Source organism: Gouania willdenowi, chromosome 7, assembly GCF_900634775.1.
Source record: "Gouania willdenowi chromosome 7, fGouWil2.1, whole genome shotgun sequence".
In the NCBI taxonomy this organism is placed as follows: domain Eukaryota; kingdom Metazoa; phylum Chordata; class Actinopteri; order Blenniiformes; family Gobiesocidae; genus Gouania; species Gouania willdenowi.
The window spans coordinates 34,214,643-34,241,279 of record NC_041050.1 but is presented as its reverse complement, the minus strand read 5'-3'; the positions used below and the strand labels follow the sequence as shown (position 1 = coordinate 34,241,279).

Here is a 26,637-nt window from a genome sequence, read left to right as displayed (position 1 = left end):
TTTTTCCTAAACTATTGCACAAAGTCTCCTCAAAACAAATACAATTTAGTCAAAAAAAATACATAAATCAAAAGACATTGAAGTATAGACTTTAGTGACATGAGAAAAAATGTGGCCTTTTTTCAACATAGCTTTGACCTGTTTTAACATTGATTTATATAAGACTGATGTCCTCACCTCCATGCCAGTGGCTCTCCCTGCACTGTGGCTTCCTAATGCTAGTTTTAATCAACCAGAAAATAGAAATGAAAACTGTTACGGCAGAATTTACGGTTGACCTCATTTGAGACATGATTCATTGCTCTGGTTGAATGATGGAATCCAGGAGAAGCATTGATGATTTTATATAAAAAATGTTTATTCTAAACTAAGAAAAAAGGTACAAAATGGAACAAAGTTAGCGTCCGTCCAGGCGGACGTCCGATGATTGAGTGAGACAGTTCTGATCCAATACGTATATTCCCCTCAGTCCCCCTCCCTCCTCCCCCCAGGAGATAGAGATACAGAGAGAGGGAGGAGGTGAGGACAGAGGGAGAAAAAAGGAAAGACAGTTTGTTCTTTTGGGTCTAAACAACCAGTCCTGTATCTGTCGGTTGTCATAGAGACGGAGGAGTGTGCGTTTGTGTTTTTGTGTGTGAATGAATGGATGTGTATGGCGTGTGTGTGTGACATGTGAGTGCGCACACAGAGAGTGCCTACGCACCTGTCCTTGGGAATGTTTTGGGGAACTATGTGAGTGTGTGTGTAAGCATATCATGTGCTTTGGACAAGGCAGTCTGACCCAGAGCAAAGTTGAAGAAATGAAAATCACATAATGGAAAGTTACAACCAAGGCTAATAATTTTCACCATAACAAAACTAACAATAATTTTAACAAAATACATTTATTTGTCAATATTTCATTTCAACCAACTCTCCATCACTTAGTTGGGGACATGTCTCCTGACCAGATTTTGATGCCTTGATGACAGAGGCAGGGGGCTTCCACTTAAAACACTGTGCCACAAGGCAGTGCTACCTTTACCTCAGCTCTTCTTGTCTGCAACAGAAAGGAGGTCATTAAAAAGCAAATCATGTAAAAAACATTAAAACATCATGTGATTTTTGATTGAATGAATGTCTTAGCAGCAGACTCAAGGTCCATAGAAAGACACTATTACATAACATTAGATTAGACAAGGCATTTGTTTCATTTACTATGTATTTATGCTGATATAACCTACAAGTACAATTCAGCTACTCGCAGTGTTCATAACACTGGTAGTAGCTGAATAAGAGTTTTAATTAATTTAAGTTAATGTCTAGCACACACACACACGTAGGGGTGGCAATATGGGGGGAAAAAAATCATATCATGATTTTTTCTTTGTAAAATCACGATCACAACACAATTTTTTTCCATTCAAATCATTTAGACTATTTTAAAGTTATTTACCAATAAAACAAACCAATTCACCTACTTAAAATCATTACCCTAAATGGAAAAAAGGAATAAAAGATCATTTAAGACAAGGTCATTTTCAAATATTTTTTTTTAATTGTATGTAAACAATTTATCAAACTGGTTCCAAGTACATTTAACATCAAACAAAAAGCCTTATTTTAGTCACAGTCTTTTTTACTTTGTTTAACTAAAGTGGTGTAGCATTAGCATCACTTGCTACATAACAAGGCAGCAGATAATTCTAATGACTTCCATTTGCTTTTTAGGTAACACACTCATATTAATAAAATCCTACTTTAAGCCTCATTTCACACAGTTTGGACAATCATATCCTTTACAAGCTAAAACGTTACCGTTTTGGTTACATTAAGCCTCGGTGATATGGACCAATATTCATATCTCTATATGTTTTCTCAAAATGGCAATAGGTGATATAAACCATTTATTTTTTTCAATAGTTTAACAAGAAAAACAATAATTGGTCAAAGTCAGTGGAGCCACAAAGACCCTATTATTAATCACTAGCAGCACAATAACAACATTTTGTGTCACTTTTGACTTTTCCTTCATTAAGACTGAAATGTGATTAAATTATGTAGTGTTGCTTTTTTCAGGGCAGCTCTGAGTTGCGTACTTCTGCCCTGTTTAAGAGCTTAATAATTCTTTGGTGTCGGTAATGCTGACATGCTGACTAGCATATGGTGTGATTTGGCAGAGAAGAAAACCTGTGGATGTTCTGTGTATGGACCACAGACATATGACACAGATACGGCACCGTGAGGGTTAAAATGTGAACTACAGACGGTTCTACGATCTCCGTGATTTTTTTACACGAGTAAACTAACACTATAAAACACACACAGCAATATAGACAGGGAACCATCTCAGATGGTGTCTGACCTTTAGAAACTTGGCATGGAGTCTGTGGCACTGCTCAGGTGTTATGAGAGGCCAGGTTGCTCTGATAGTGGCCTTCATGTCTTCTGCACCAGGTACTGGTAGCTTTGGCACTGTGTGCAGGTGTCCTGTTGGAAAATGAAATCTGCATCTCCATAAAGTTGGTCGGCAGCAGGAAGCATGAAGTGCTCTAAAACTTCCTGGTAGACGGCTGCGTTGACCTTGGACCTAAGGATACATAGTGGACCAACACCAGCACATGACATGGCACCCCAAACCATCACTGACTATAGAAACTTTACACTCAACCTCAAGCAACATGGATTCTGTGCCTCTCCTCTCTTCCTCCAGACTCTGGCACCTTGATTTCCAAAGGACATGAAAAATGTACTTTCATCAGAGGACATGACTTTGGACCACTCAGCAGCAGTCCAGTCCTTTTTGTCTTTAGCCCAGGCGAGACGCTTCTGACACTGTCTCTTTTTCAAGAGTGGCTTGACACAAGGAATGCAACAGCTAAAACCCCTGTCTTGCATACGTTAGTGCGTGGTTTTTCTTGAAGCACTGACTCCAGCTGCAGTCCACTCTTTGTGTATCTAATTTTTGGAGGGGTTTTGTTTCACAGTCCTCTCCAGGGTGTGGTTATCGCTAGTGTTTGTACACTTTTTTCTACCACATCTTTTCCTTCCCTTCGCCTCTCTATTAATGTGCTTGGACACAGAGCTCTGTGAACTGCCAGCCTCTTTAGCGATGACCTTTTGTCTTGCCCTCCTAGGGCAAGGTGTCAATGGTCGTCTTATGGACAACTGTCAGGTCAGATTTATTTTTTATTTATTCAGTTTATTTCCGACATGGTTACATTCACTTGGCTACATTCATTTTTTTTTTTTTTTTTGTACATGCCGAAATAGGAGACGAGAGAAGCAATTTGCTTATTCAGGTCCCGTCCCCTGTTTTGTACATCGAAAATTTACATGGGTTTACATGTCTCTCTGGTCTGTTTGATTGTGTAGCCTACAGAACTAGACTGAGAGACCAATTGAAAGCCTTTGCAGGTGCACCAGGTGTCTTCAGTATTGAACCTCTCCACAGTATTCAAATTTTCTGACATACTCATTTTGGGGTTTTCATTAGTTGTTATCATCAACATTAAAAGAAATAAACACTGAAAATATGTCAGTCTGTGTGAAATGAATGTATACATTTTACAAGTTTCACTTTTTGAATGGAATTACTGAAATAAATCAAGTTTTTCATGATATTCCAATTATATGACCAGTACCTGTACTATTGCACATACGCATGCCATATTAAACAAATAGAACTCTGTCATCTCATACAAATATCGACAAACTTTTTTGTACCATAACTGAAGCAATGAAAAAAACATGTAGCGGACATAAGAGAAAAATTACCCATATCGAGGACATCTATAGAAATGAATCAGAGTCAAAGTACAATATTTGTCTTGAAAATAGAATTGAGTGAAAGTAACAAGTATCCTCCAGATACTCAAATAGAGTGGGCTACTTAAGAAAATTCACTTTGTTACTGTCCAAGTAATAATGATACATATCTACTGAGAACATAAACCAATTTGACAGTAACTTATATGTACTAATGTATTTGGCGTCCTCTTGTGGTCGTATCTGTACACTGTCACTCAACAGAATACTTTTTACAAAGTCAACTTGGACCTCTTTGAGCAGTATTATGTAAGTATCAGCGTTAAACTGAATATATTTTAACAACACTCACAACAGAAAAACAACGTTCATTCCTGTAAAAGTTGTGGTTTTCAAATGATTCAACTATTCTTATTCAACACTCATTTAAAAAAAAAAAAAAAAATCACTTTTTTTTTTAGAACAGTATGATTAATACAAAGATAACTACAAAAATAGTTAAACCAACTTATCCTTTATATTATAATTCTCATCGTAAATCAGGAAGAAAAAGTTGTTTACAGACCCATAATGAATGCATATCTTGGCTGTTAAAAATTATTTTGTTATTTTATTTAGAAGGGGCTTTAACTTTTATGCAGTGCTGTCAATGCACAATTAGAAATGGGTGTTTGTGCACAAGCATTATCATTTAAAGACTGGGATTTGTAACCCAGACATAAACAACTGCCGGCTCAAGAGGAAAATTCCAGTGCAGTCCCCAAAGTTAATGAGCAATAATACTCCAAAAACACACAAAATAACAAAAAGAAATACCAAAAAGAAAAAACATAAAATGACTAAAAAAAACAACAACAAACATATGCAATAATATGCAAAAAAGATAACAATAAAAAAAACACACTAGATGACTACAAATAAATGAATGAAAAATATACAAAAGTACAAAAATGACACACTACACAACAAAACCATACAGAATGAAAAAAATACAAAACAGCAAAAATACACCAAGCAACAAAGACACTCAAACCCTTTGTTGTTTTCTGTATTAATGTTCAGATTGGTCCTCATTCTGACATGAATGTTGATCATTTGGCTCATCTCTGCTGTAATCAATGCTTTTAGGAACACATTATTGAATTACTCACTGTACTTTGGTCTGGGCCACTCATTCTTGCACCACCTGTAGCTGGTACAGCCCGTCTCCTCACTGGCAAATGTGAGAAAGTGAGACCACATATCCCCTGTCTTGGCTTGGCTGTACTGGGTCCTGGTACCTTTCAGAATGGACTATATGATTTAATTGTTTGTTTTTGAAGCTCCTAATGGCCTCCCCCCCTCCCCCCTGACCGAGCTTTATCATTACCAGATCATTGAGATCACATGGTCAGTTGCATTTGTCACCCCCACAATGAGGCCTTTTTTTCCCTGATGTTCTTACTTTGTTCTGTGTTATATTTCTTTGTTTTCATCACTGTATTTGCTGTTGTTATTTTAACCTACCTGTAAAGTGTCTGAGTTTCTATTAATATCCCTGCGAAGCGCAGAGCGAAGGTTATGTTTTACCCTCCGTTTATCGGTCTGCGTTTATCTGTCTGTGAGCAAGATGACTTGAAAAGTTATGAACGAATTTTGATAAATGGGACAAAGAACAGGTGATTACATTTTGGTGATGTTCTGGGTACCAACATAAAATTAAAAAAAAAAGAGAGAACAAAATCGGCAGTGGGCCGTGCACGTTATGCTGAGTCAGATGAAGTACTACCTAATACATTTAGTGAAGTCATTGTACTTGTGTTTTACCCTGTGTCTGTCTCTCTGTCTGTCTGTAAGAAAACTCGAAAAGTTATGTACGGATTGGGATGAAATATTCAGAAAATGTTGATAATGGGACAAGGAACAGGTGTTTAAATTTTTGGTGATATTCTGGATTACCAAAAATGAGAAAATACCACTTGTGGGAATCACCATATGGGTAGATGTGAGCTGTGCCTGAGCCTGCTTCTTTAAGCGCGGTGGCTTATGGGTAATGTAGTCGTGGTAAGGAAGTGCATTGTGTGTCTGTCCCGCCCAGTACTCGTGCTGTACTGTTTATGTGTTTGTGACAAATCTTAAAAAGAATCAATGTGGCACCATTTAAATAAAATAGTGCACTGTGGTTTAATAAATCACTTGGCAGAGGTCTGCACTCTACGAGTTAATTTCTAGTTATTATTATTATGATGATGATGATGGTGATGATTATGATTAAAGGTGACTGAGCTTTTGTGGCGGCTGCCCCTTACCTACCCTGTCTTATTTGCCCTGTGAGACCAATTGTGGTTTTTAAATCATCTCTACTGGCGTTTACTGTAATAAAAGTTGAATGGATGTCTGGCAAAATCTTGATTCGTTTTATAACTTGTTTTTATTTTATTTTATTACAATAAATATTTGCACTGTGCTCTGTATCTTTGTACTATATCTCAGCAATTATTTGTGTCATTTTTGTCGGTTGTGCTGCTTTAATCTGTACAAACTATGGTTATTCCTTTTTACTGAGAGTGAAAGTATATATTGTCCGATGGCAATATTGTTTTTTTTTCATTTGTTCTTGAAACTATTTGAGGTTGAACATTTTCCTGGGTTTGGGTCAATAAGGGAAGTTTTAAGGTCGGAATACAACTAACAGAATAAAGCTGGTGTTTTGTATTAAATATCTAGATTGATGAACGCAGCAGAAAATGCATTAATGTTTATTTAAAAAAAAGAAGCACATTAGATTAAAGTGTATACAATGTAATGAGAAAAGAGAGAACGGTGTATTTAAATGGATTAAAAAGAATACAGAAAACAAGGTAATGAGAAATGTGGTTAGGAAAGGACATGGAATTAAATTGTGAATTTAAAAATCTGAAAAAAAAATTTGAAACAGCACTACATAGTTTAATAACATTGGAGGTAAAATGGATGCGTTTTTCTTGGACATTAAAATGTTCTGAACTGAAAACTAATAGTTATCATATTTTTTTCAAAATGGCTAACAAAGGATAAAATTAGAATTTACAGAATGGGCATTTATTTTAAATTTTTGTTTCAATATTACAAACGTTTTTATATGACCCCTATATTTTTGGGCAACAAACGCAGAACTATAGACTAATGATTTTTACTTTGGGAAGCTAATGACATGCCTTCCAACCAAAATCACAGTGTCCAATAGTAAATCAAAGTTCAAGCTCATTATGTTCAATTAAAAAAATGACATCACGTGTTATTTCCCAGCTCAATACAAATTCAGAAAACCTGATTTGACCTGACTGCTGGGGTCAGCCCACAGTGGCCTATAAATTGTGGCACATTTGTCAGTTCAGCAGGTTGAAAATTTAGTTTTCAAAGACAGAACATGGAGAGCTGGTGGTGTACACTCAGTGCACTGGTGGCCTTTAGCCTATTCCTGCAGCTGGATGCTCGAAACATCTACCCAGTGGGTAAGTTCATTTTAAAACTAAATAACTCCATGATACTTTCCAGTTTATTGTAAGTATGGCTTACAAAAAAGAAAAGAAAAAGCAAAGTAACTTCTTTCTGGTTATTATTGAAACGGTTTGTGTCTAGAATAGAAAGTCAGAATATAATCAATGTATGTATCATGTATGTTGACAACAACTTAGTGAAAATAAATGATATATGAATAAGAGGCAAACATTTATATCCATACAGTAAATCAATCAAACCTGTTTAACATAATTAAAGCAGCAAACATGTCAAATGCTGACCACATAGGCTACTTTATGTATAGTACTATGGAATAAAGCTAATCTTTTATCTTCATATACTAAACTAATCAATTCCATTACAAACTTTTAAAGTTAATTGTGAAATCTTACCTCTGTTAGTTAATCAAATAACCAGTTGACTAAATATCTGTTGATTTGTTTCTTTTTAGAAGGAGTCAAACCTGGAGAGTGTCCCAATTCGGTCACACCATATGTTAAACCTTGTGCTGACAAGTGCTCCAATGACTATGACTGCGCTTTCAATGAGAAGTGCTGCTACCAAGGATGTGGACGCACGTGTGTAGCCATCACCCCCATCAATCCCAGTAAGCTGTGTTCATATGAGATGTACTGTAGCTACCTAAAAATGTTGTTGTTTTTAAGGTAGTCGACAAAAAAATATTTTTACAATGTAACTGAAATCAAAACAGAGTTCCAAGTTTTATTACCAGGTCAATGCTCTCAATAGTTACCTGAGGGTGTAACATCCAAAATCTAGCACTGTTCATGAACTTTCAGATTTGATCACACCACTGGTTATACTTAGTTGCACACATTGGTTTATTGGTACACAATAGAGTTAGATCAGGTTTGACCTCGGGTAGAAACAAGTAAGTCTTTTCGAACAGTTTGAGGAGCTGACCACAAAGGTTACTTAATGTTACTTAAAGTACTTTGGTAAAAAGCAAATCTTCTATCTTGATACAAAAGGAATCAAATCTATTGCAAACTTTTATAGTTAAATATAAAATCTGATCTCTACTATTTAAACACTTAATCAGATAACCAGTTCACTAAATATTTGTTAAATTGTTCTTTTTTTTTTTTAGACAAACCTGGAGAGTGTCCTAAATACGTCTTGTCACCGTATTTTAAACCTTGTGCTGACAAGTGCTCCAATGACTATGACTGTGCCTACAATGAGAAGTGCTGCTACCAAGGATGTGGACGCACCTGTGTAGCCATACAGCAAGGTAAAACATGAGATTATAGGAAATGGAGTTATACCAATATTTCAGTTCAATAATGCTTGACCTGAAGCTCACTTGAAACTAAAGAAATGCTGCCAAGTAGGGTGGGATCAGATTCTATCTCAGACACAAATCATACAGTTTCTATGAAGTAAGGTTTATGTTGCTGTCTACTTACTTAAACTAATTTGTGATAAAGGTCAACATTTAAGTCCATACACTGATATAATCCAAACCAGTGGAATAAAAACACAGCTAAAGCACCAAACATCTCCACTTTCCAGTTCAAGGCTGGTTTAACCAGATGACCAGTTGACTAAATATCTGTTGATTTGTTTCTTTTACCAGAAGTCAAACCTGGAGAGTGTCCCAAATATGTCTTGACACAATATTTTAAACCTTGTGCTAACAAGTGTTCCAATGACTATGACTGCGCTGATCATGAGAAGTGTTGCTACCAAGGATGTGGACGCAAGTGTGTGCCCATCACACCCATCAATCCCAGTAAGCTGTGTGTTCATATGAGATGTAGCTACCTAAAAACATTGCTGTTTTTAAGGTAGCCTATGAAGACATATTTTCACTATGTGATTCTTTACAAAACAATTCAACTGAGATCAAAAAAGAGTTCCAAGTTTTTCACGAGTTTTATTACTCAGTCAATGCACTCAATAGTTACCCAAGTGTGAATCATCCTATATCAAAAACTATTCATCAACTTTTAAAATGTATCAGACCGCTGGTTATATTTAGTTGCACAGATTGGTTTATTGGTACACAATAGAGTTAGATCAGGTTTGACCTCGGGTGGAAGCAAGTAACTCTTTTCAACAGTTTGAGGAGCTGACCACATAGGTTACTTATACTACTTTGGAATAAAGCTAATCTACTGTCTTCATACAAAAGGAATCAATTATATTACAAACTTTTATAGTTAAATATAAAATCTGATTTCTGCTATTTAAACACTGTTAATCAGATAACCAGTTCACTAAATATTTGTTAAATTGTTTTTTTTTTTTAGACAAACCTGGGGAGTGTCCTAAATACGTCTTGTCACCGTATTTTAAACCTTGTGCTGACAAGTGCTCCAATGACTATGACTGTGCTTACAATGAGAAGTGCTGCTACCAAGGATGTGGACGCACCTGTGTAGCCATACAGCAAGGTAAAACATGAGATTATAGGAAATGGAGTTATACCAATAATTCAGTTCAATAATGCTTGACCTGAAGCTCACTTGAAACTAAAGAAATGCTGCCAAGTAGGGTGGGATCAGATTCTATCTCAGACACAAATCATACAGTTTCTATGAAGTAAGGTTTATGTTGCTGTCTACTTACTTAAACTAATTTGTGATAAAGGTCAACATTTAAGTCCATACACTGATATAATCCAAACCAGTGGAATAAAAACACAGCTAAAGCACCAAACATCTCCACTTTCCAGTTCAAGGCTGGTTTAACCAGATGACCAGTTGACTAAATATCTGTTGATTTGTTTCTTTTACCAGAAGTCAAACCTGGAGAGTGTCCCAAATATGTCTTGACACAATATTTTAAACCTTGTGCTAACAAGTGTTCCAATGACTATGACTGCGCTGATCATGAGAAGTGTTGCTACCAAGGATGTGGACGCAAGTGTGTGCCCATCACACCCATCAATCCCAGTAAGCTGTGTGTTCATATGAGATGTAGCTACCTAAAAACATTGCTGTTTTTAAGGTAGCCTATGAAGACATATTTTCACTATGTGATTCTTTACAAAACAATTCAACTGAGATCAAAATAGAGTTCCAAGTTTTTCACGAGTTTTATTACTCAGTCAATGCACTCAATAGTTACCCAAGTGTGAATCATCCTATATCAAAAACTATTCATCAACTTTTAAAATTTATCAGACCGCTGGTTATATTTAGTTGCACACATTGGTTTATTGGTACACAATAGAGTTAGATCAGGTTTGACCTCGGGTGGAAGCAAGTAACTCTTTTCAACAGTTTGAGGAGCTGACCACATAGGTTACTTATAGTACTTTGGAATAAAGCTAATCTACTATCTTCATACAAAAGGAATCAATTATATTACAAACTTTTATAGTTAAATATAAAATCTGATTTCTGCTATTTAAACACTGTTAATCAGATAACCAGTTCACTAAATATTTGTTAAATTGTTTTTTTTTTTTAGACAAACCTGGGGAGTGTCCTAAATATGTCTTGTCACCGTATTTTAAACCTTGTGCTGACAAGTGCTCCAATGACTATGACTGTGCTTACAATGAGAAGTGCTGCTACCAAGGATGTGGACGCACCTGTGTAGCCATACAGCAAGGTAAAACATGAGATTATAGGAAATGGAGTTATACCAATATTTCAGTTCAATAATGCTTGACCTGAAGCTCACTTGAAACTAAAGAAATGCTGCCAAGTAGGGTGGGATCAGATTCTATCTTAGACACAAATCATACAGTTTCTACGAAATAAGGTTTATGTTGCTGTCTACTTACTTAAACTAATTTGTGATAAAGGTCAACATTTAAGTCCATACACTGATATAATCCAACCAGTGGAATACAAACACAGCTAAAGCACCAAACATCTCCACTTTCCAGTTCAAGGCTGGTTTAACCAGATGACCAGTTGACTTAAAATCTGTTGATTTGTTTCTTTTAACCAGAAGACAAAGCTGGAGTTTGCCCAAATGAGGACTGGAACCCACTTTGGAAGGCATGTCCAGACAAATGCAACAATGACTATGACTGCCCTCTTAATGAGAAGTGCTGCCGCAAAGGATGTGGACGTGTGTGTGTGGACACCAAACGTGGTTAGTTGTGTTATCATATGAAAGTGAGAGCTCTTTCAGTGTGTTTCAAGTCAGACCAACTTTTTTGTTAGAGGTCTACCTTTCATTGAAAGCATAGAAATTGGATTATTTCTATCCGAAAGTAAGATTTTGGTAAAAAAAAAAAAAACCCTGAAGACTAACAAGTTTTTGTGGATTTGTGTTCCTAATTCCAGAGGATAAACCTGGATCGTGCCCTCATCATGTCTGGAATCCTGATTGGAAGCCCTGTGCAGACAAGTGCCACAATGACTATGACTGTGGTTACAATGAGAAGTGCTGCCGCCAAGGATGTGGACATGAGTGTGTGGTGACCACACCCATCAAACCCGGTAAGATGTGTGTCCTTAGGAGATGTAGCAGGGCTTTGTTGGTCAGTACAATATAGTGTTGACCTTTTCATATTAGCTGTATTTTAGGTATTCTAAATCTAACACTGTTCAAGAACTTTCAGATATTTTCAGACCACTGGTTATACTGAGTTTCACACATTGTTTTATTGGGACACAACAGAGTTAGATCAGGTTTGACCTCAGGTAGAAACAAGTAAGTTTTTCTGAACAGTTTTAGGAGCTGACCACATAGGATACTTATAGTACTTTGGAATAAAGGTAAACCTCTATGTATATTCATATATTAAACTAATCAATCCCAGTACAAAAAAATATAGTTGAGGCAATACTTACACTTACTCTGCTGTTTAAATGCTGTGTTCATCAGATGACCAGTTGACTAAATATCTGTTGATTTGTTTCTTTTACCAGGAGTCAAACCTGGAGAGTGTCCCAAATATGTCTTGACACAATATTTTAAACCTTGTGCTAACAAGTGCTCCAATGACTATGACTGCGCTGATCATGAGAAGTGTTGCTACCAAGGATGTGGACGCAAGTGTGTGCCCATCACACCCATCAATCCCAGTAAGCTGTGTGTTCATATGAGATGTAGCTACCTAAAAACATTGCTGTTTTTAAGGTAGCCTATGAAGACATATTTTCACTATGTGATTCTTTACAAAACAATTCAACTGAGATCAAAATAGAGTTCCAAGTTTTTCACGAGTTTTATTACTCAGTCAATGCACTCAATAGTTACCCAAGTGTGAATCATCCTATATCAAAAACTATTCATGAACTTTTAAAATTTATCAGACCGCTGGTTATATTTAGTTGCACACATTGGTTTATTGGTACACAATAGAGTTAGATCAGGTTTGACCTCAGTTAAAAACAAGTACGTCTTTCAACAGTTTGAGGAGTTGACCACATACGTTACTTATAGTACTTTGAAATAAAGCTAATCTTCTGTCTTCATACAAAAGGAATCAATTATATTACAAACTTTTATAGTTAAATATAAAATCTGATTTCTGCTATTTAAACACTGTTAATCAGATAACCAGTTCACTAAATATTTGTTAAATTGTTTTTTTTTTTTAGACAAACCTGGAGAGTGTCCTAAATATGTCTTGTCACCGTATTTTAAACCTTGTGCTGACAAGTGCTCCAATGACTATGACTGTGCTTACAATGAGAAGTGCTGCTACCAAGGATGTGGACGCACCTGTGTAGCCATACAGCAAGGTAAAACATGAGATTATAGGAAATGGAGTTATACCAATATTTCAGTTCAATAATGCTTGACCTGAAGCTCACTTGAAACTAAAGAAATGCTGCCAAGTAGGGTGGGATCAGATTCTATCTTAGACACAAATCATACAGTTTCTACGAAATAAGGTTAATGTTGCTGTCTACTTACTTAAACTAATTTGTGATAAAGGTCAACATTTAAGTTCATACACTGATATAATCCAAACCAGTGGAATACAAACACAGCTAAAGCACCAAACATCTCCACTTTCCAGTTCAAGGCTGGTTTAACCAGATGACCAGTTGACTTAAAATCTGTTGATTTGTTTCTTTTAACCAGAAGACAAAGCTGGAGTTTGCCCAAATGAGGACTGGAACCCACTTTGGAAGGCATGTCCAGACAAGTGCAACAATGACTATGACTGCCCTCTTAATGAGAAGTGCTGCCGCAAAGGATGTGGACGTGTGTGTGTGGACACCAAACGTGGTTAGTTGTGTTATCATATGAAAGTGAGAGCTCTTTCAGTGTGTTTCAAGTCAGACCAACTTTTTTGTTAGAGGTCTACCTTTCATTGAAAGCATAGAAATTGGATTATTTCTATCCGAAAGTAAGATTTTGGTTAAAAAAAAAAACCCTAAAGACTAACAAGTTTTTGTGGATTTGTATTCCTAATTCCAGAGGATAAACCTGGATCGTGCCCTCATCATGTCTGGAACCCTGATTGGAAGCCCTGTGCAGACAAGTGCCACAATGACTATGACTGTGGTTACAATGAGAAGTGCTGCCGCCAAGGATGTGGACATGAGTGTGTGGTGACCACACCCATCAAACCCGGTAAGATGTGTGTCCTTAGGAGATGTAGCAGGGCTTTGTTGGTCAGTACAATATAGTGTTGACCTTTTCATATTAGCTGTATTTTAGGTATTCTAAATCTAACACTGTTCAAGAACTTTCAGATATTTTCAGACCACTGGTTATACTGAGTTTCACACATTGTTTTATTGGGACACAACAGAGTTAGATCAGGTTTGACCTCAGGTAGAAACAAGTAAGTTTTTCTGAACAGTTTTAGGAGCTGACCACATAGGATACTTATAGTACTTTGGAATAAAGGTAAACCTCTATGTATATTCATATATTAAACTAATCAATCCCAGTACAAAAAAATATAGTTGAGGCAATACTTACACTTACTCTGCTGTTTAAATGCTGTGTTCATCAGATGACCAGTTGACTAAATATCTGTTGATTTGTTTCTTTTACCAGGAGTCAAACCTGGAGAGTGTCCCAAATATGTCTTGACACAATATTTTAAACCTTGTGCTAACAAGTGCTCCAATGACTATGACTGCGCTGATCATGAGAAGTGTTGCTACCAAGGATGTGGACGCAAGTGTGTGCCCATCACACCCATCAATCCCAGTAAGCTGTGTGTTCATATGAGATGTAGCTACCTAAAAACATTGCTGTTTTTAAGGTAGCCTATGAAGACATATTTTCACTATGTGATTCTTTACAAAACAATTCAACTGAGATCAAAATAGAGTTCCAAGTTTTTCACAAGTTTTATTACTCAGTCAATGCACTCAATAGTTACCCAAGTGTGAATCATCCTATATCAAAAACTATTCATCAACTTTTAAAATGTATCAGACCGCTGGTTATATTTAGTTGCACACATTGGTTTATTGGTACACAATAGAGTTAGATCAGTTTTGACCTCAGTTAAAAACAAGTAAGTCTTTCAACAGTTTGAGGAGTTGACCACATACGTTACTTATAGTACTTTGAAATAAAGCTAATCTTCTATCGTCATATAAAAAAACTAATCAATTCCATTACAAACTTTTATAGTTAAATATAAAATCTGATCTCTGTTAGTTAAATGCTTTGTTAATCAGATAACCAGTTGACTAAAGATCTGTTGATCTGTTTTTTTTTTTTTTTTTTTTTTTTTTTACCAGGAGTCAAACTTGGAGAGTGTCCCAATTCTGTCCAGTCACCATATTTTAAACCTTGTGCTGACAAGTGCTCCAATGACTATGACTGTGCTTACAATGAGAAGTGCTGCTACCAAGGATGTGGACGCACATGTGTGGCCATCACCCCAATCAATCCGGGTAAGCCGTGCGTCCATATGAGATGGAGCAGGATTTTGTTGGTCAATACAATATATTGGTAAACTTTTTGTATTAGCTGTTTTTTAAATATCTTATATCTAACACTGTTCAACCACTTTCAGATTTGATCACACCACTGGTTATCCTTAGTTGCACACATTGGTTTATTGGTACACAATAGAGTTAGATCAGGTTTGACCTCGGGTGGAAGCAAGTAACTCTTTTCAACAGTTTGAGGAGCTGACCACATAGGTTACTTATAGTACTTTGGAATAAAGCTAATCTTCTGTCTTCATACAAAAGGAATCAATTATATTACAAACTTTTATAGTTAAATATAAAATCTGATTTCTGCTATTTAAACACTGTTAATCAGATAACCAGTTCACTAAATATTTGTTAATTTGTTTTTTTTTTTTAAGACAAACCTGGAGAGTGTCCGAAATATGTCTTGTCACCGTATTTTAAACCTTGTGCTGACAAGTGCTCCAATGACTATGACTGTGCTTACAATGAGAAGTGCTGCTACCAAGGATGTGGACGCACCTGTGTAGCCATACAGCAAGGTAAAACATGAGATTATAGGAAATGGAGTTATACCAATATTTCAGTTCAATAATGCTTGACCCGAAGCTCACTTGAAACTAATGAAATGCTGCCAAGTAGGGTGGGATCAGATTATATCTTAGACACAAATCATACAGTTTCTACAGAGTACGGTTTATGTTGCTGTCTACTTACTTAAACTAATTTGTGATAAAGGTCAACATTAAAGTCCATACACTGATATAATCCAACCAGTGGAATAAAAACACAGCTAAAGCACCAAACATCTCCACTTTCCAGTTCAAGGCTGGTTTAACCAGATGACCAGTTGACTTAAAATCTGTTGATTTGTTTTTTTTAACCAGAAGACAAAGCTGGAGTTTGCCCAAATGAGGACTGGAACCCACTTTGGAAGGCATGTCCAGACAAGTGCAACAATGACTATGACTGCCCTCTTAATGAGAAGTGCTGCCGCAAAGGATGTGGACGTGTGTGTGTGGACACTAAACGTGGTTAGTTGTGTTATCATATGAAAGTGAGAGCTCTTTCAGTGTGTTTCAAGTCAGACGAACTTTTTTGTTAGAGGTCTACCTTTCATTGAAAGCATAGAAATTGGATTATTTCTGTCCGAAAGTAAGATTTTGGTGAAAAAAAAAAAAAAAAAAAAAAGACTAACAAGTTTTTTGTGGATTTGTATTCCTAATTCCAGAGGATAAACCTGGATCGTGCCCTCATCATGTCTGGAACCCTGATTGGAAGCCCTGTGCAGACAAGTGCCACAATGACTATGACTGTGCTTACAATGAGAAGTGCTGCCGCCAAGGATGTGGACATGAGTGTGTGGCCATCACACCCATCAAACCCGGTAAGATGTGTGTCCATATGAGATGTAGCAGGACTTTGTTGGTCAGTACAATGTCGTGTTGACCTTTTCATATTAGCTGTATTTTAGGTATTCTAAATCTAACACTGTTCAAGAACTTTCAGATATTTTCAGACCACTGGTTATACTGAGTTTCACACATTGTTTTATTGGGACACAACAGAGTTAGATCAGGTTTGACCTCAGGTAGAAACAAGTAAGTTTTTCTGAACAGTTTTAGGAGCTGACCACATAGGATACTTATAGTACTTTGGAATAAAAGTAAACCTCTATGTATATTCATATATTAAACTAATCAATCCCAATACAAAAAAATATAGTTGAGGCAATACTTACACTTACTCTGCTGTTTAAATGCTGTGTTCATCAGATAACCAGTTGACTAAATATCTGTTGATTTGTTTCTTTTACCAGGAGTCAAACCTGGAGAGTGTCCCAATTCTGTCCCGTCACTGTTTTTTAAACCTTGTGCTGACAAGTGCTCCAATGACTATGACTGTGCTTACAATGAGAAGTGTTGCTACCAAGGATGTGGACGCACGTGTGTAGCCATCACCCCCATCAATCCCAGTAAGCTGTGTTTCCATATGAGATGCACTGTAGCTACCTAAAAATGTTGTTTTTAAGGTAGCCTATGAAGAACTCTTTTCATGATGTAACGCTTTACAAAACAATACAACGAGATCAAAATAGAGTTCCAAGTCTTTCACAAGTTTTTTTACGAGGTCAATGCTCTCAATAGTTACCTGAGGGTGTAACATCCAAAATCTAACACTGTTCATGAACTTCTAGATTTGATCACACCACTGGTTATACTGAGTTTCACACATTGGTTTATTGGTACACAATAGAGTTAGATCAGTTTTGACCTCAGTTAAAAACAAGTAAGTCTTTCAACAGTTTGAAGAGCTGACCACATACGTTACTTATAGTACTTTGGAATAAAGCTATTCTTCTGTCTTCATATATTAAACTAATCAATTCCATTACAAACTTTTATAGTTAAATGTAAAATTTGATCTTTGTTAGTTAAATGCTTTGTTAATCAGATAACCAGTTGACTGAATATCTTTTGATTTTTTTTTTGTACCAGGAGTCAATCCTGGAGAGTGCCCTAATTTTGTCCCGTCACCGTATTTTAAACCTTGTGCTGACAAGTGCTCCAATGACTATGACTGTGCTTACAATGAGAAGTGCTGCTACCAAGGATGTGGACGAACCTGTGTAGCCATACAGCAAGGTAAAACATGAGATTATAGGAAATGGAGTTATACCAATATTTCAGTTCAATAATGCTTGACCCGAAGCTCACTTGAAACTAAAGAAATGCTGCCAAGTAGGGTGGGATCAGATTCTATCTTAGACACAAATCATACAGTTTCTACGAAACAAGGTTTATGTTGCTGTCTACTTACTTAAACTAATTTGTGATAAAGGTCAACATTTAAGTCCATACACTGATATAATCCAACCAGTGGAATACAAACACAGCTAAAGCACCAAACATCTCCACTTTCCAGTTCAAGGCTGGTTTAACCAGATGACCAGTTGACTTAAAATCTGTTGATTTGTTTTTTTTAACCAGAAGACAAAGCTGGAGTTTGCCCAAATGAAGACTGGAACCCACTTTGGAAGGCATGTCCAGACAAGTGCAACAATGACTATGACTGCCCTCTTAATGAGAAGTGCTGCCGCAAAGGATGTGGACGTGTGTGTGTGGACACCAAACGTGGTTAGTTGTGTTATCATATGAAAGTGAGAGCTCTTTCAGTGTGTTTCAAGTCAGACCAACTCTTTTCTTAGAGGTCTACCTTTCATTAAAAGCATAGAAATTGGATTATTTCTGTCCGAAAGTAAGATTTTGATGAAAAAAAAAAAAAGACTAACAAGTTTTTTGTGGATTTGTATTCCTAATTCCAGAGGATAAACCTGGATCGTGCCCTCATCATGTCTGGAACCCTGATTGGAAGCCCTGTGCAGACAAGTGCCACAATGACTATGACTGTGCTTACAATGAGAAGTGCTGCCGCCAAGGATGTGGACATGAGTGTGTGGCCATCACACCCATCAAACCCGGTAAGATGTGTGTCCATATGAGATGTAGCAGGACTTTGTTGGTCAGTACAATGTCGTGTTGACCTTTTCATATTAGCTGTATTTTAGGTATTCTAAATCTAACACTGTTCAAGAACTTTCAGATATTTTCAGACCACTGGTTATACTGAGTTTCACACATTGTTTTATTGGGACACAACAGAGTTAGATCAGGTTTGACCTCAGGTAGAAACAAGTAAGTTTTTCTGAACAGTTTTAGGAGCTGACCACATAGGATACTTATAGTACTTTGGAATAAAAGTAAACCTCTATGTATATTCATATATTAAACTAATCAATCCCAATACAAAAAAATATAGTTGAGGCAATACTTACACTTACTCTGCTGTTTAAATGCTGTGTTCATCAGATAACCAGTTGACTAAATATCTGTTGATTTGTTTCTTTTACCAGGAGTCAAACCTGGAGAGTGTCCCAATTCTGTCCCGTCACTGTTTTTTAAACCTTGTGCTGACAAGTGCTCCAATGACTATGACTGTGCTTACAATGAGAAGTGTTGCTACCAAGGATGTGGACGCACGTGTGTAGCCATCACCCCCATCAATCCCAGTAAGCTGTGTTTCCATATGAGATGCACTGTAGCTACCTAAAAATGTTGTTTTTAAGGTAGCCTATGAAGAACTCTTTTCATGATGTAACGCTTTACAAAACAATACAACGAGATCAAAATAGAGTTCCAAGTCTTTCACAAGTTTTTTTACGAGGTCAATGCTCTCAATAGTTACCTGAGGGTGTAACATCCAAAATCTAACACTGTTCATGAACTTCTAGATTTGATCACACCACTGGTTATACTGAGTTTCACACATTGGTTTATTGGTACACAATAGAGTTAGATCAGTTTTGACCTCAGTTAAAAACAAGTAAGTCTTTCAACAGTTTGAAGAGCTGACCACATACGTTACTTATAGTACTTTGGAATAAAGCTATTCTTCTGTCTTCATATATTAAACTAATCAATTCCATTACAAACTTTTATAGTTAAATGTAAAATTTGATCTTTGTTAGTTAAATGCTTTGTTAATCAGATAACCAGTTGACTGAATATCTTTTGATTTTTTTTTTGTACCAGGAGTCAATCCTGGAGAGTGCCCTAATTTTGTCCCGTCACCGTATTTTAAACCTTGTGCTGACAAGTGCTCCAATGACTATGACTGTGCTTACAATGAGAAGTGCTGCTACCAAGGATGTGGACGAACCTGTGTAGCCATACAGCAAGGTAAAACATGAGATTATAGGAAATGGAGTTATACCAATATTTCAGTTCAATAATGCTTGACCCGAAGCTCACTTGAAACTAAAGAAATGCTGCCAAGTAGGGTGGGATCAGATTCTATCTTAGACACAAATCATACAGTTTCTACGAAACAAGGTTTATGTTGCTGTCTACTTACTTAAACTAATTTGTGATAAAGGTCAACATTTAAGTCCATACACTGATATAATCCAACCAGTGGAATACAAACACAGCTAAAGCACCAAACATCTCCACTTTCCAGTTCAAGGCTGGTTTAACCAGATGACCAGTTGACTTAAAATCTGTTGATTTGTTTTTTTTAACCAGAAGACAAAGCTGGAGTTTGCCCAAATGAAGACTGGAACCCACTTTGGAAGGCATGTCCAGACAAGTGCAACAATGACTATGACTGCCCTCTTAATGAGAAGTGCTGCCGCAAAGGATGTGGACGTGTGTGTGTGGACACCAAACGTGGTTAGTTGTGTTATCATATGAAAGTGAGAGCTCTTTCAGTGTGTTTCAAGTCAGACCAACTCTTTTCTTAGAGGTCTACCTTTCATTAAAAGCATAGAAATTGGATTATTTCTGTCCGAAAGTAAGATTTTGATGAAAAAAAAAAAAAAGACTAACAAGTTTTTTGTGGATTTGTATTCCTAATTCCAGAGGATAAACCTGGATCGTGCCCTCATCATGTCTGGAACCCTGATTGGAAGCCCTGTGCAGACAAGTGCCACAATGACTATGACTGTGCTTACAATGAGAAGTGCTGCCGCCAAGGATGTGGACATGAGTGTGTGGCCATCACACCCATCAAACCCGGTAAGATGTGTGTCCATATGAGATGTAGCAGGACTTTGTTGGTCAGTACAATATAGTGTTGACCTTTTCATATTAGCTGTATTTTAGGTATTCTAAATCTAACACTGTTCAAGAACTTTCAGATATTTTCAGACCACTGGTTATACTGAGTTTCACACATTGGTTTATTGGGACACAACAGAGTTAGATCAGGTTTGACCTCAGGTAGAAACAAGTAAGTTTTTCTGAACAGTTTTAGGAGCTGACCACATAGGATACTTATAGTACTTTGGAATAAAGGTAAACCTCTATGTATATTCATATATTAAACTAATCAATCCCAATACAAAAAAATATAGTTGAGGCAATACTTACACTTACTCTGCTGTTTAAATGCTGTGTTAATCAGATAACCAGTTGACTAAATATCTGTTGATTTGTTTCTTTTACCAGATGTCAAACCTGGAGAGTGTCCCAATTCTGTCCCGTCACTGTTTTTTAAACCTTGTGCTGACAAGTGCTCCAATGACTATGACTGTGCTTACAATGAGAAGTGTTGCTACCAAGGATGTGGACGCACGTGTGTAGCCATCACCCCCATCAATCCCAGTAAGCTGTGTTTCCATATGAGATGCACTGTAGCTACCTAAAAATGTTGTTTTTAAGGTAGCCTATGAAGAACTCTTTTCATGATGTAACGCTTTACAAAACAATACAACGAGATCAAAATAGAGTTCCAAGTCTTTCACAAGTTTTTTTACGAGGTCAATGCTCTCAATAGTTACCTGAGGGTGTAACATCCAAAATCTAACACTGTTCATGAACTTCTAGATTTGATCACACCACTGGTTATACTGAGTTTCACACATTGGTTTATTGGTACACAATAGAGTTAGATCAGTTTTGACCTCAGTTAAAAACAAGTAAGTCTTTCAACAGTTTGAAGAGCTGACCACATACGTTACTTATAGTACTTTGGAATAAAGCTATTCTTCTGTCTTCATATATTAAACTAATCAATTCCATTACAAACTTTTATAGTTAAATGTAAAATTTGAGCTTTGTTAGTTAAATGCTTTGTTAATCAGATAACCAGTTGACTGAATATCTTTTGATTTTTTTTTTGTACCAGGAGTCAATCCTGGAGAGTGCCCTAATTTTGTCCCGTCACCGTATTTTAAACCTTGTGCTGACAAGTGCTCCAATGACTATGACTGTGCTTACAATGAGAAGTGCTGCTACCAAGGATGTGGACGCACCTGTGTAGCCATACAGCAAGGTAAAACATGAGATTATAGGAAATGGAGTTATACCAATATTTCAGTTCAATAATGCTTGACCTGAAGCTCACTTGAAACTAAAGAAATGCTGCCAAGTAGGGTGGGATCAGATTCTATCTTAGACACAAATCATACAGTTTCTATGAAATAAGGTTTATGTTGCTGTCTACTTACTTAAACTAATTTGTGATAAAGGTCAACATTTAAGTCCATACATTGATATAATCCAACCAGTGGAATACAAACACAGCTAAAGCACCAAACATCTCCACTTTCCAGTTCAAGGCTGGTTTAACCAGATGACCAGTTGACTTAAAATCTGTTGATTTGTTTTTTTTTAACCAGAAGACAAAGCTGGAGTTTGCCCAAATGAAGACTGGAACCCACTTTGGAAGGCATGTCCAGACAAGTGCAACAATGACTATGACTGCCCTCTTAATGAGAAGTGCTGCCGCAAAGGATGTGGACGTGTGTGTGTGGACACCAAACGTGGTTAGTTGTGTTATCATATGAAAGTGAGAGCTCTTTCAGTGTGTTTCAAGTCAGACCAACTTTTTTCTTAGAGGTCTACCTTTCATTAAAAGCATAGAAATTGGATTATTTCTGTCCGAAAGTAAGATTTTGGTAAAAAAAAACAAAAAAAAAACCCTAAAGACTAACAAGTTTTTGTGGATTTGTATTCCTAATTCCAGAGGATAAACCTGGATCGTGCCCTCATCATGTCTGGAACCCTGATTGGAAGCCCTGTGCAGACAAGTGCCACAATGACTATGACTGTGCTTACAATGAGAAGTGCTGCCGCCAAGGATATGGACATGAGTGTGTGGTGATCACACCCGGTAAGCTTTGTGTCCATATGAGATGTAGCAGGACTTTGTTGGTCAATACATTGTCGTGTTGACCTTTTCATATTCGCTGTTTTTTAAACAGTTGACTAAATATATTATTATTTGTTTCTTTTTACCAGAAGTCAAACCTGGAGCGTGTCCCAAATATGTCTTGGCGCCATTATTTAAACATTGTGCTGACAAGTGCTCTAATGACTATGACTGCCCTCTTAATGAGAAGTGCTGCTACCAAGGATGTGGACGAGTGTGTGTTACCATTAACCAAGGTAAGATGTTAATTTTTATTATAGTTAAACCTTATTGGTATTTTTGTAGTATTATTGACTATTCAATATCTTCATTTAGATATTTGAGATAAACTCAGTCCTTCTGTTGAGAGTTTACTGTTTTTTCTCATATTTATAAAAAAAATGATGAATATTGAGGGAGATGCTTAACTTACTTGATCACAATTTTGTTGTTATATTTGTTTTTTCCGAGAAAAAAGCCAAACTCTCTACATTACAGAAGTCATACATCGCTTTTCTTAACTTTTGATTTTTTTTGGTCCTGTTTTCCTAACTTTGGTGTTCTTGTCTTTGTCATGTCAGTGTTTCCATGGTAACCATTCCCCACGTGCCTCTATAAACACCACTGATGTCCCACAACAGAAAGCTGCGCTGACTACGAATTGTAATTTTTATCAATGAGCATCTACTTTGTTTTTCATTCTAGTTGATCACTTTATAATTTTACAGTGTGTACCCTACAGGGTGATAGCCAATTGTTTTGTGGTCACCTTGATAATTATTTATTTAGAGAGATCATATTGTTGAATGTGTTTGTGTAAATAATCTTCTATGATGATTTTTTTTTACATTCTGTTGATTTTCTTTTTTTCTTGTTAATTGATGAGATCCTTCTTTGATCCAAATAAAATGTATATTGGTTTATTTTGTACCATGATTTATATTGTGCAAATAAATTTCTTTCTGATGCACTAAAGTAAAATGTCTCCCTTATTGTGCTTACAAGATAACTATTTACATAAGCAAACAAGTTTTTGCCATGTTCATATTTCAGCAGTAGGATGGGACTTTGGTATACTTTAAGAGTGGTTTTTGGAACTGGATAAGATTTACTATTTCCACTCACACATTGAGTGGGTATTCTCCCCCTCCCTGGGTGAAATTGTGTTCCTTTTGGTGTAAAAAAAGCATGTTTTTTGTTTTTTGATTTTTAAAAAGATTCTCTAGGGTCCCACACGGCCCCTCAAATCTGTCCATTGTTTGTGAAATATGATAATATATGAATGCAACATTCATTTATTTCAGTTGAAATAGCATTTCAATCATGCAAAATGTAAGAAATATGTGAAATTCAATCATGTGGAACATATCTTTCAAGTTTTATTCAGTTTTATTATCATTGTGTTCCATAATAGTTGTAGTTTTTACACAAAAATGATAGTGATAGAAATGACAGTTTTAGCCAGGGCTGGGCGATATGGACCAAAATTCATATCAATATTTTTCTCAAAATATTGATATATATGAATCTCAATATTTTTAACTCAATAAAGTCTGACGGGAAAGACAATTCTGCCACACAGGAACATTTAATAGGAAACAGCTGCATAATATGTGCAACTTTTGGCTTTTGTCCCTATAAGGTACTGCTCTACTGTAAAGTGTCTTGAGATACCATTGGTTATGATTTGGCACTATACAAATAAAAGATTGATTGATTGATTGATAAGGGACAGCATGTGTGAGTGAGTTGTGTAGCGTGGGGAAAGTCTGGGTAAGGAAGCACTCAGCAATCCATCTACATGTGCTTTTAATGCTGTTCTGAGAAGTAACGAAAGCAGTCACTCATAAAACAAGTATTTTAATACAAAATGACCCATATAAAAAAAACATATATATATATATATATATATCAATATAGGCAATATTGTAATTTTCTATATCGCCAAAATAGAACTCTCAATATATCTTGAATCTCGATAAATATCGCCCAGCCCTATGATAATGGTACCATGATCAGGATCAATGATCCAAAAAACTGTGAATATCTGGCAAAACATATTTGGCACTTGGCAGAGGTTTGCATTCTGAGAGTTCTTGTTGTAACATGAAATAATAAGTTTGTACCATTTAAAACTAATTGAACTAACTAAATGTTTATTATATATTCATGGGGAGCCAATAATTCTGTTTTATTCAACTTAAAGCCTCAAACAAGATCAAATTACTGCAGAAATTTAACACTGGAATTTAGTTAAACACTTCAAAGGTCTGCTTATTTATTTTACCACTGAGGCCAGTGTACAAAGCATTCTATAATAGAGTTATAACCAAGAAAAAAATGGACATGCTTTTTTGCCCCAAAAGGAGCAGCATTTCACTTCATTTTTTTAGCCACCCTCTGACTGCTTCGTCAGTGTAGTTTTGAATTCAGCCAAAAAAAACAAATTGTTGAAGGTGGAATTTTGGAGATTGTTCCATGAGCAAGGTGCAGCATGAAAAAGAAAAGCTTTTTCCCAAATTATGAGTGGATTTTGCAGATGCTTAAAATTTTGATATAAAAATGCTCAAACCCAACCTATGACCGTCCAAACATGTATTTGTGTGTGAAAACTTTTCCACCATGTATTTTGTGTGTCTATCACCTGTTGCGTTGTTGTTGACATTCTGAGGTGTCTGCCTGTCTGGTGTCACCTAAATGAACCCACTAAGAGTTATTATACCTCTGAAACTGAGTCATCCTGTTGGTTACGTCTGACTGAAGAACATCTTTAGTCCCATAAATAGATAGAGAATATACAATAAAACATTCAAATATGAACTATATCACAGTGTGGCTTATTTGTATTAGTATTATTTAGGGCTTAACTTTCTCACTGATAATGAAATGAAATAAACCCTTTCTTCTAACTAAGGAACTATTGGTAAAACACAAGGAACCTTGAACTACTGAAATATTGACAATATTGACCACATGGTCCATGACAACCTTCTGGGCTTCACCTCTAAAAAGCAAGAGGCAGGAGAGATGAAAACTGAGCTCCTCCTAAATGAAACAATTGCTTCACAGAAATGTGCTTATTGGATTGACAAAAGTAAAAAAATATGTAAAAAAAAAAAGGTTTAGACAGTAATGTGCACAGAAGTAATTTAATAAAAGAATTAAAGAAAAAACAATTAACAATTTTTAATCAAAAAACTTGCTGTTTCACCATCTTGGAGCATAAAAACTGAAGGAGGACTCCAAACTTTTTTGTTTTGCTCTTTGGAACAGTTAAAAAAGTAGTACCAGAGGATCTGAGCGTCCGACTGGGTTCATAAACTAAAATCATCTCTGATATAGTCATTCACACTATCCAAAGACGACAGCTTCTCCCTTACAAAAGAACCTCCTTAGTTTCCAGTTTAAAAGTCAATTATATTAGATTACTTCAGTTTACGTAATATTAACCGTCTCCACCACGCCCTCACATGCACCACCCCCATGCTTGTGCACAGCCTTGTCACGTCCCGCAGTGCCTGGCTACTCTCACTTCAACTGGTTCAGACCTCTGCTGCACCAATCATTACTATAACCTTATTCTATCATGATATTGTTTAAATGGAAGGAAAAACATTCTCCGAGTTTTCAATCACGGCTAAATGATATTGTTCATTTCTTGAAATATGAGAAAATACGATACACCACAAGGGGAAGTGCCCAGAAATGTTATACTATCTGGCAACCTTTTCTCACTTACATAGAGAAAATGGAAGCTGAGGATACTGTAAATTAGAGCGTGTGTCCTGGCAGCAGTACATCAAACAAGTTTACAGTGTACAGTGGTTAAAACAAATAAATAGCACATAAGATAGTACATGAAAAACAGTGCAGTCACAGAGTAAGAGCT

At 36.3% G+C, this 26,637-nt stretch overlaps 1 protein-coding gene across 15 annotated transcripts in view; it reads left to right on the top strand.

Annotated features, from left to right (window-relative positions):
* The first annotated feature begins 7,063 nt into the window (after positions 1-7,063).
* Positions 7,064-26,637, top strand: part of LOC114467521 (papilin-like) — a 30,076-nt gene continuing 10,502 nt past the window's right edge. The window contains exons 1-32 of one of the 15 annotated variants that reach the window (XM_028453894.1): positions 7,064-7,220; positions 7,679-7,834; positions 8,339-8,482; positions 8,828-8,983; positions 9,504-9,647; positions 9,993-10,148; positions 10,669-10,812; positions 11,158-11,304; positions 11,499-11,654; positions 12,087-12,242; positions 12,762-12,905; positions 13,252-13,398; positions 13,591-13,746; positions 14,179-14,334; positions 14,877-15,032; positions 15,455-15,598; positions 15,944-16,090; positions 16,288-16,443; positions 16,876-17,031; positions 17,555-17,701; positions 18,047-18,193; positions 18,382-18,537; positions 18,970-19,125; positions 19,649-19,795; positions 20,141-20,287; positions 20,477-20,632; positions 21,065-21,220; positions 21,744-21,890; positions 22,237-22,383; positions 22,584-22,730; positions 22,859-23,005; positions 23,330-23,729. In XM_028453894.1, the coding sequence (XP_028309695.1) occupies positions 7,136-7,220; positions 7,679-7,834; positions 8,339-8,482; positions 8,828-8,983; positions 9,504-9,647; positions 9,993-10,148; positions 10,669-10,812; positions 11,158-11,304; positions 11,499-11,654; positions 12,087-12,242; positions 12,762-12,905; positions 13,252-13,398; positions 13,591-13,746; positions 14,179-14,334; positions 14,877-15,032; positions 15,455-15,598; positions 15,944-16,090; positions 16,288-16,443; positions 16,876-17,031; positions 17,555-17,701; positions 18,047-18,193; positions 18,382-18,537; positions 18,970-19,125; positions 19,649-19,795; positions 20,141-20,287; positions 20,477-20,632; positions 21,065-21,220; positions 21,744-21,890; positions 22,237-22,383; positions 22,584-22,730; positions 22,859-23,005; positions 23,330-23,343 (4,620 nt within the window). In that variant the 5' untranslated portion in view covers positions 7,064-7,135 and the 3' untranslated portion in view covers positions 23,344-23,729. Of the gene's footprint in view, positions 7,221-7,678; positions 7,835-8,338; positions 8,483-8,827; positions 8,984-9,503; positions 9,648-9,992; positions 10,149-10,668; positions 10,813-11,157; positions 11,305-11,498; positions 11,655-12,086; positions 12,243-12,761; positions 12,906-13,251; positions 13,399-13,590; positions 13,747-14,178; positions 14,335-14,876; positions 15,033-15,454; positions 15,599-15,943; positions 16,091-16,287; positions 16,444-16,875; positions 17,032-17,554; positions 17,702-18,046; positions 18,194-18,381; positions 18,538-18,969; positions 19,126-19,648; positions 19,796-20,140; positions 20,288-20,476; positions 20,633-21,064; positions 21,221-21,743; positions 21,891-22,236; positions 22,384-22,583; positions 22,731-22,858; positions 23,006-23,329; positions 23,730-26,637 lie in introns of those variants that run through there. The other 14 variants (XM_028453891.1, XM_028453879.1, XM_028453880.1 and 11 more) reach the window with 14 other exon arrangements.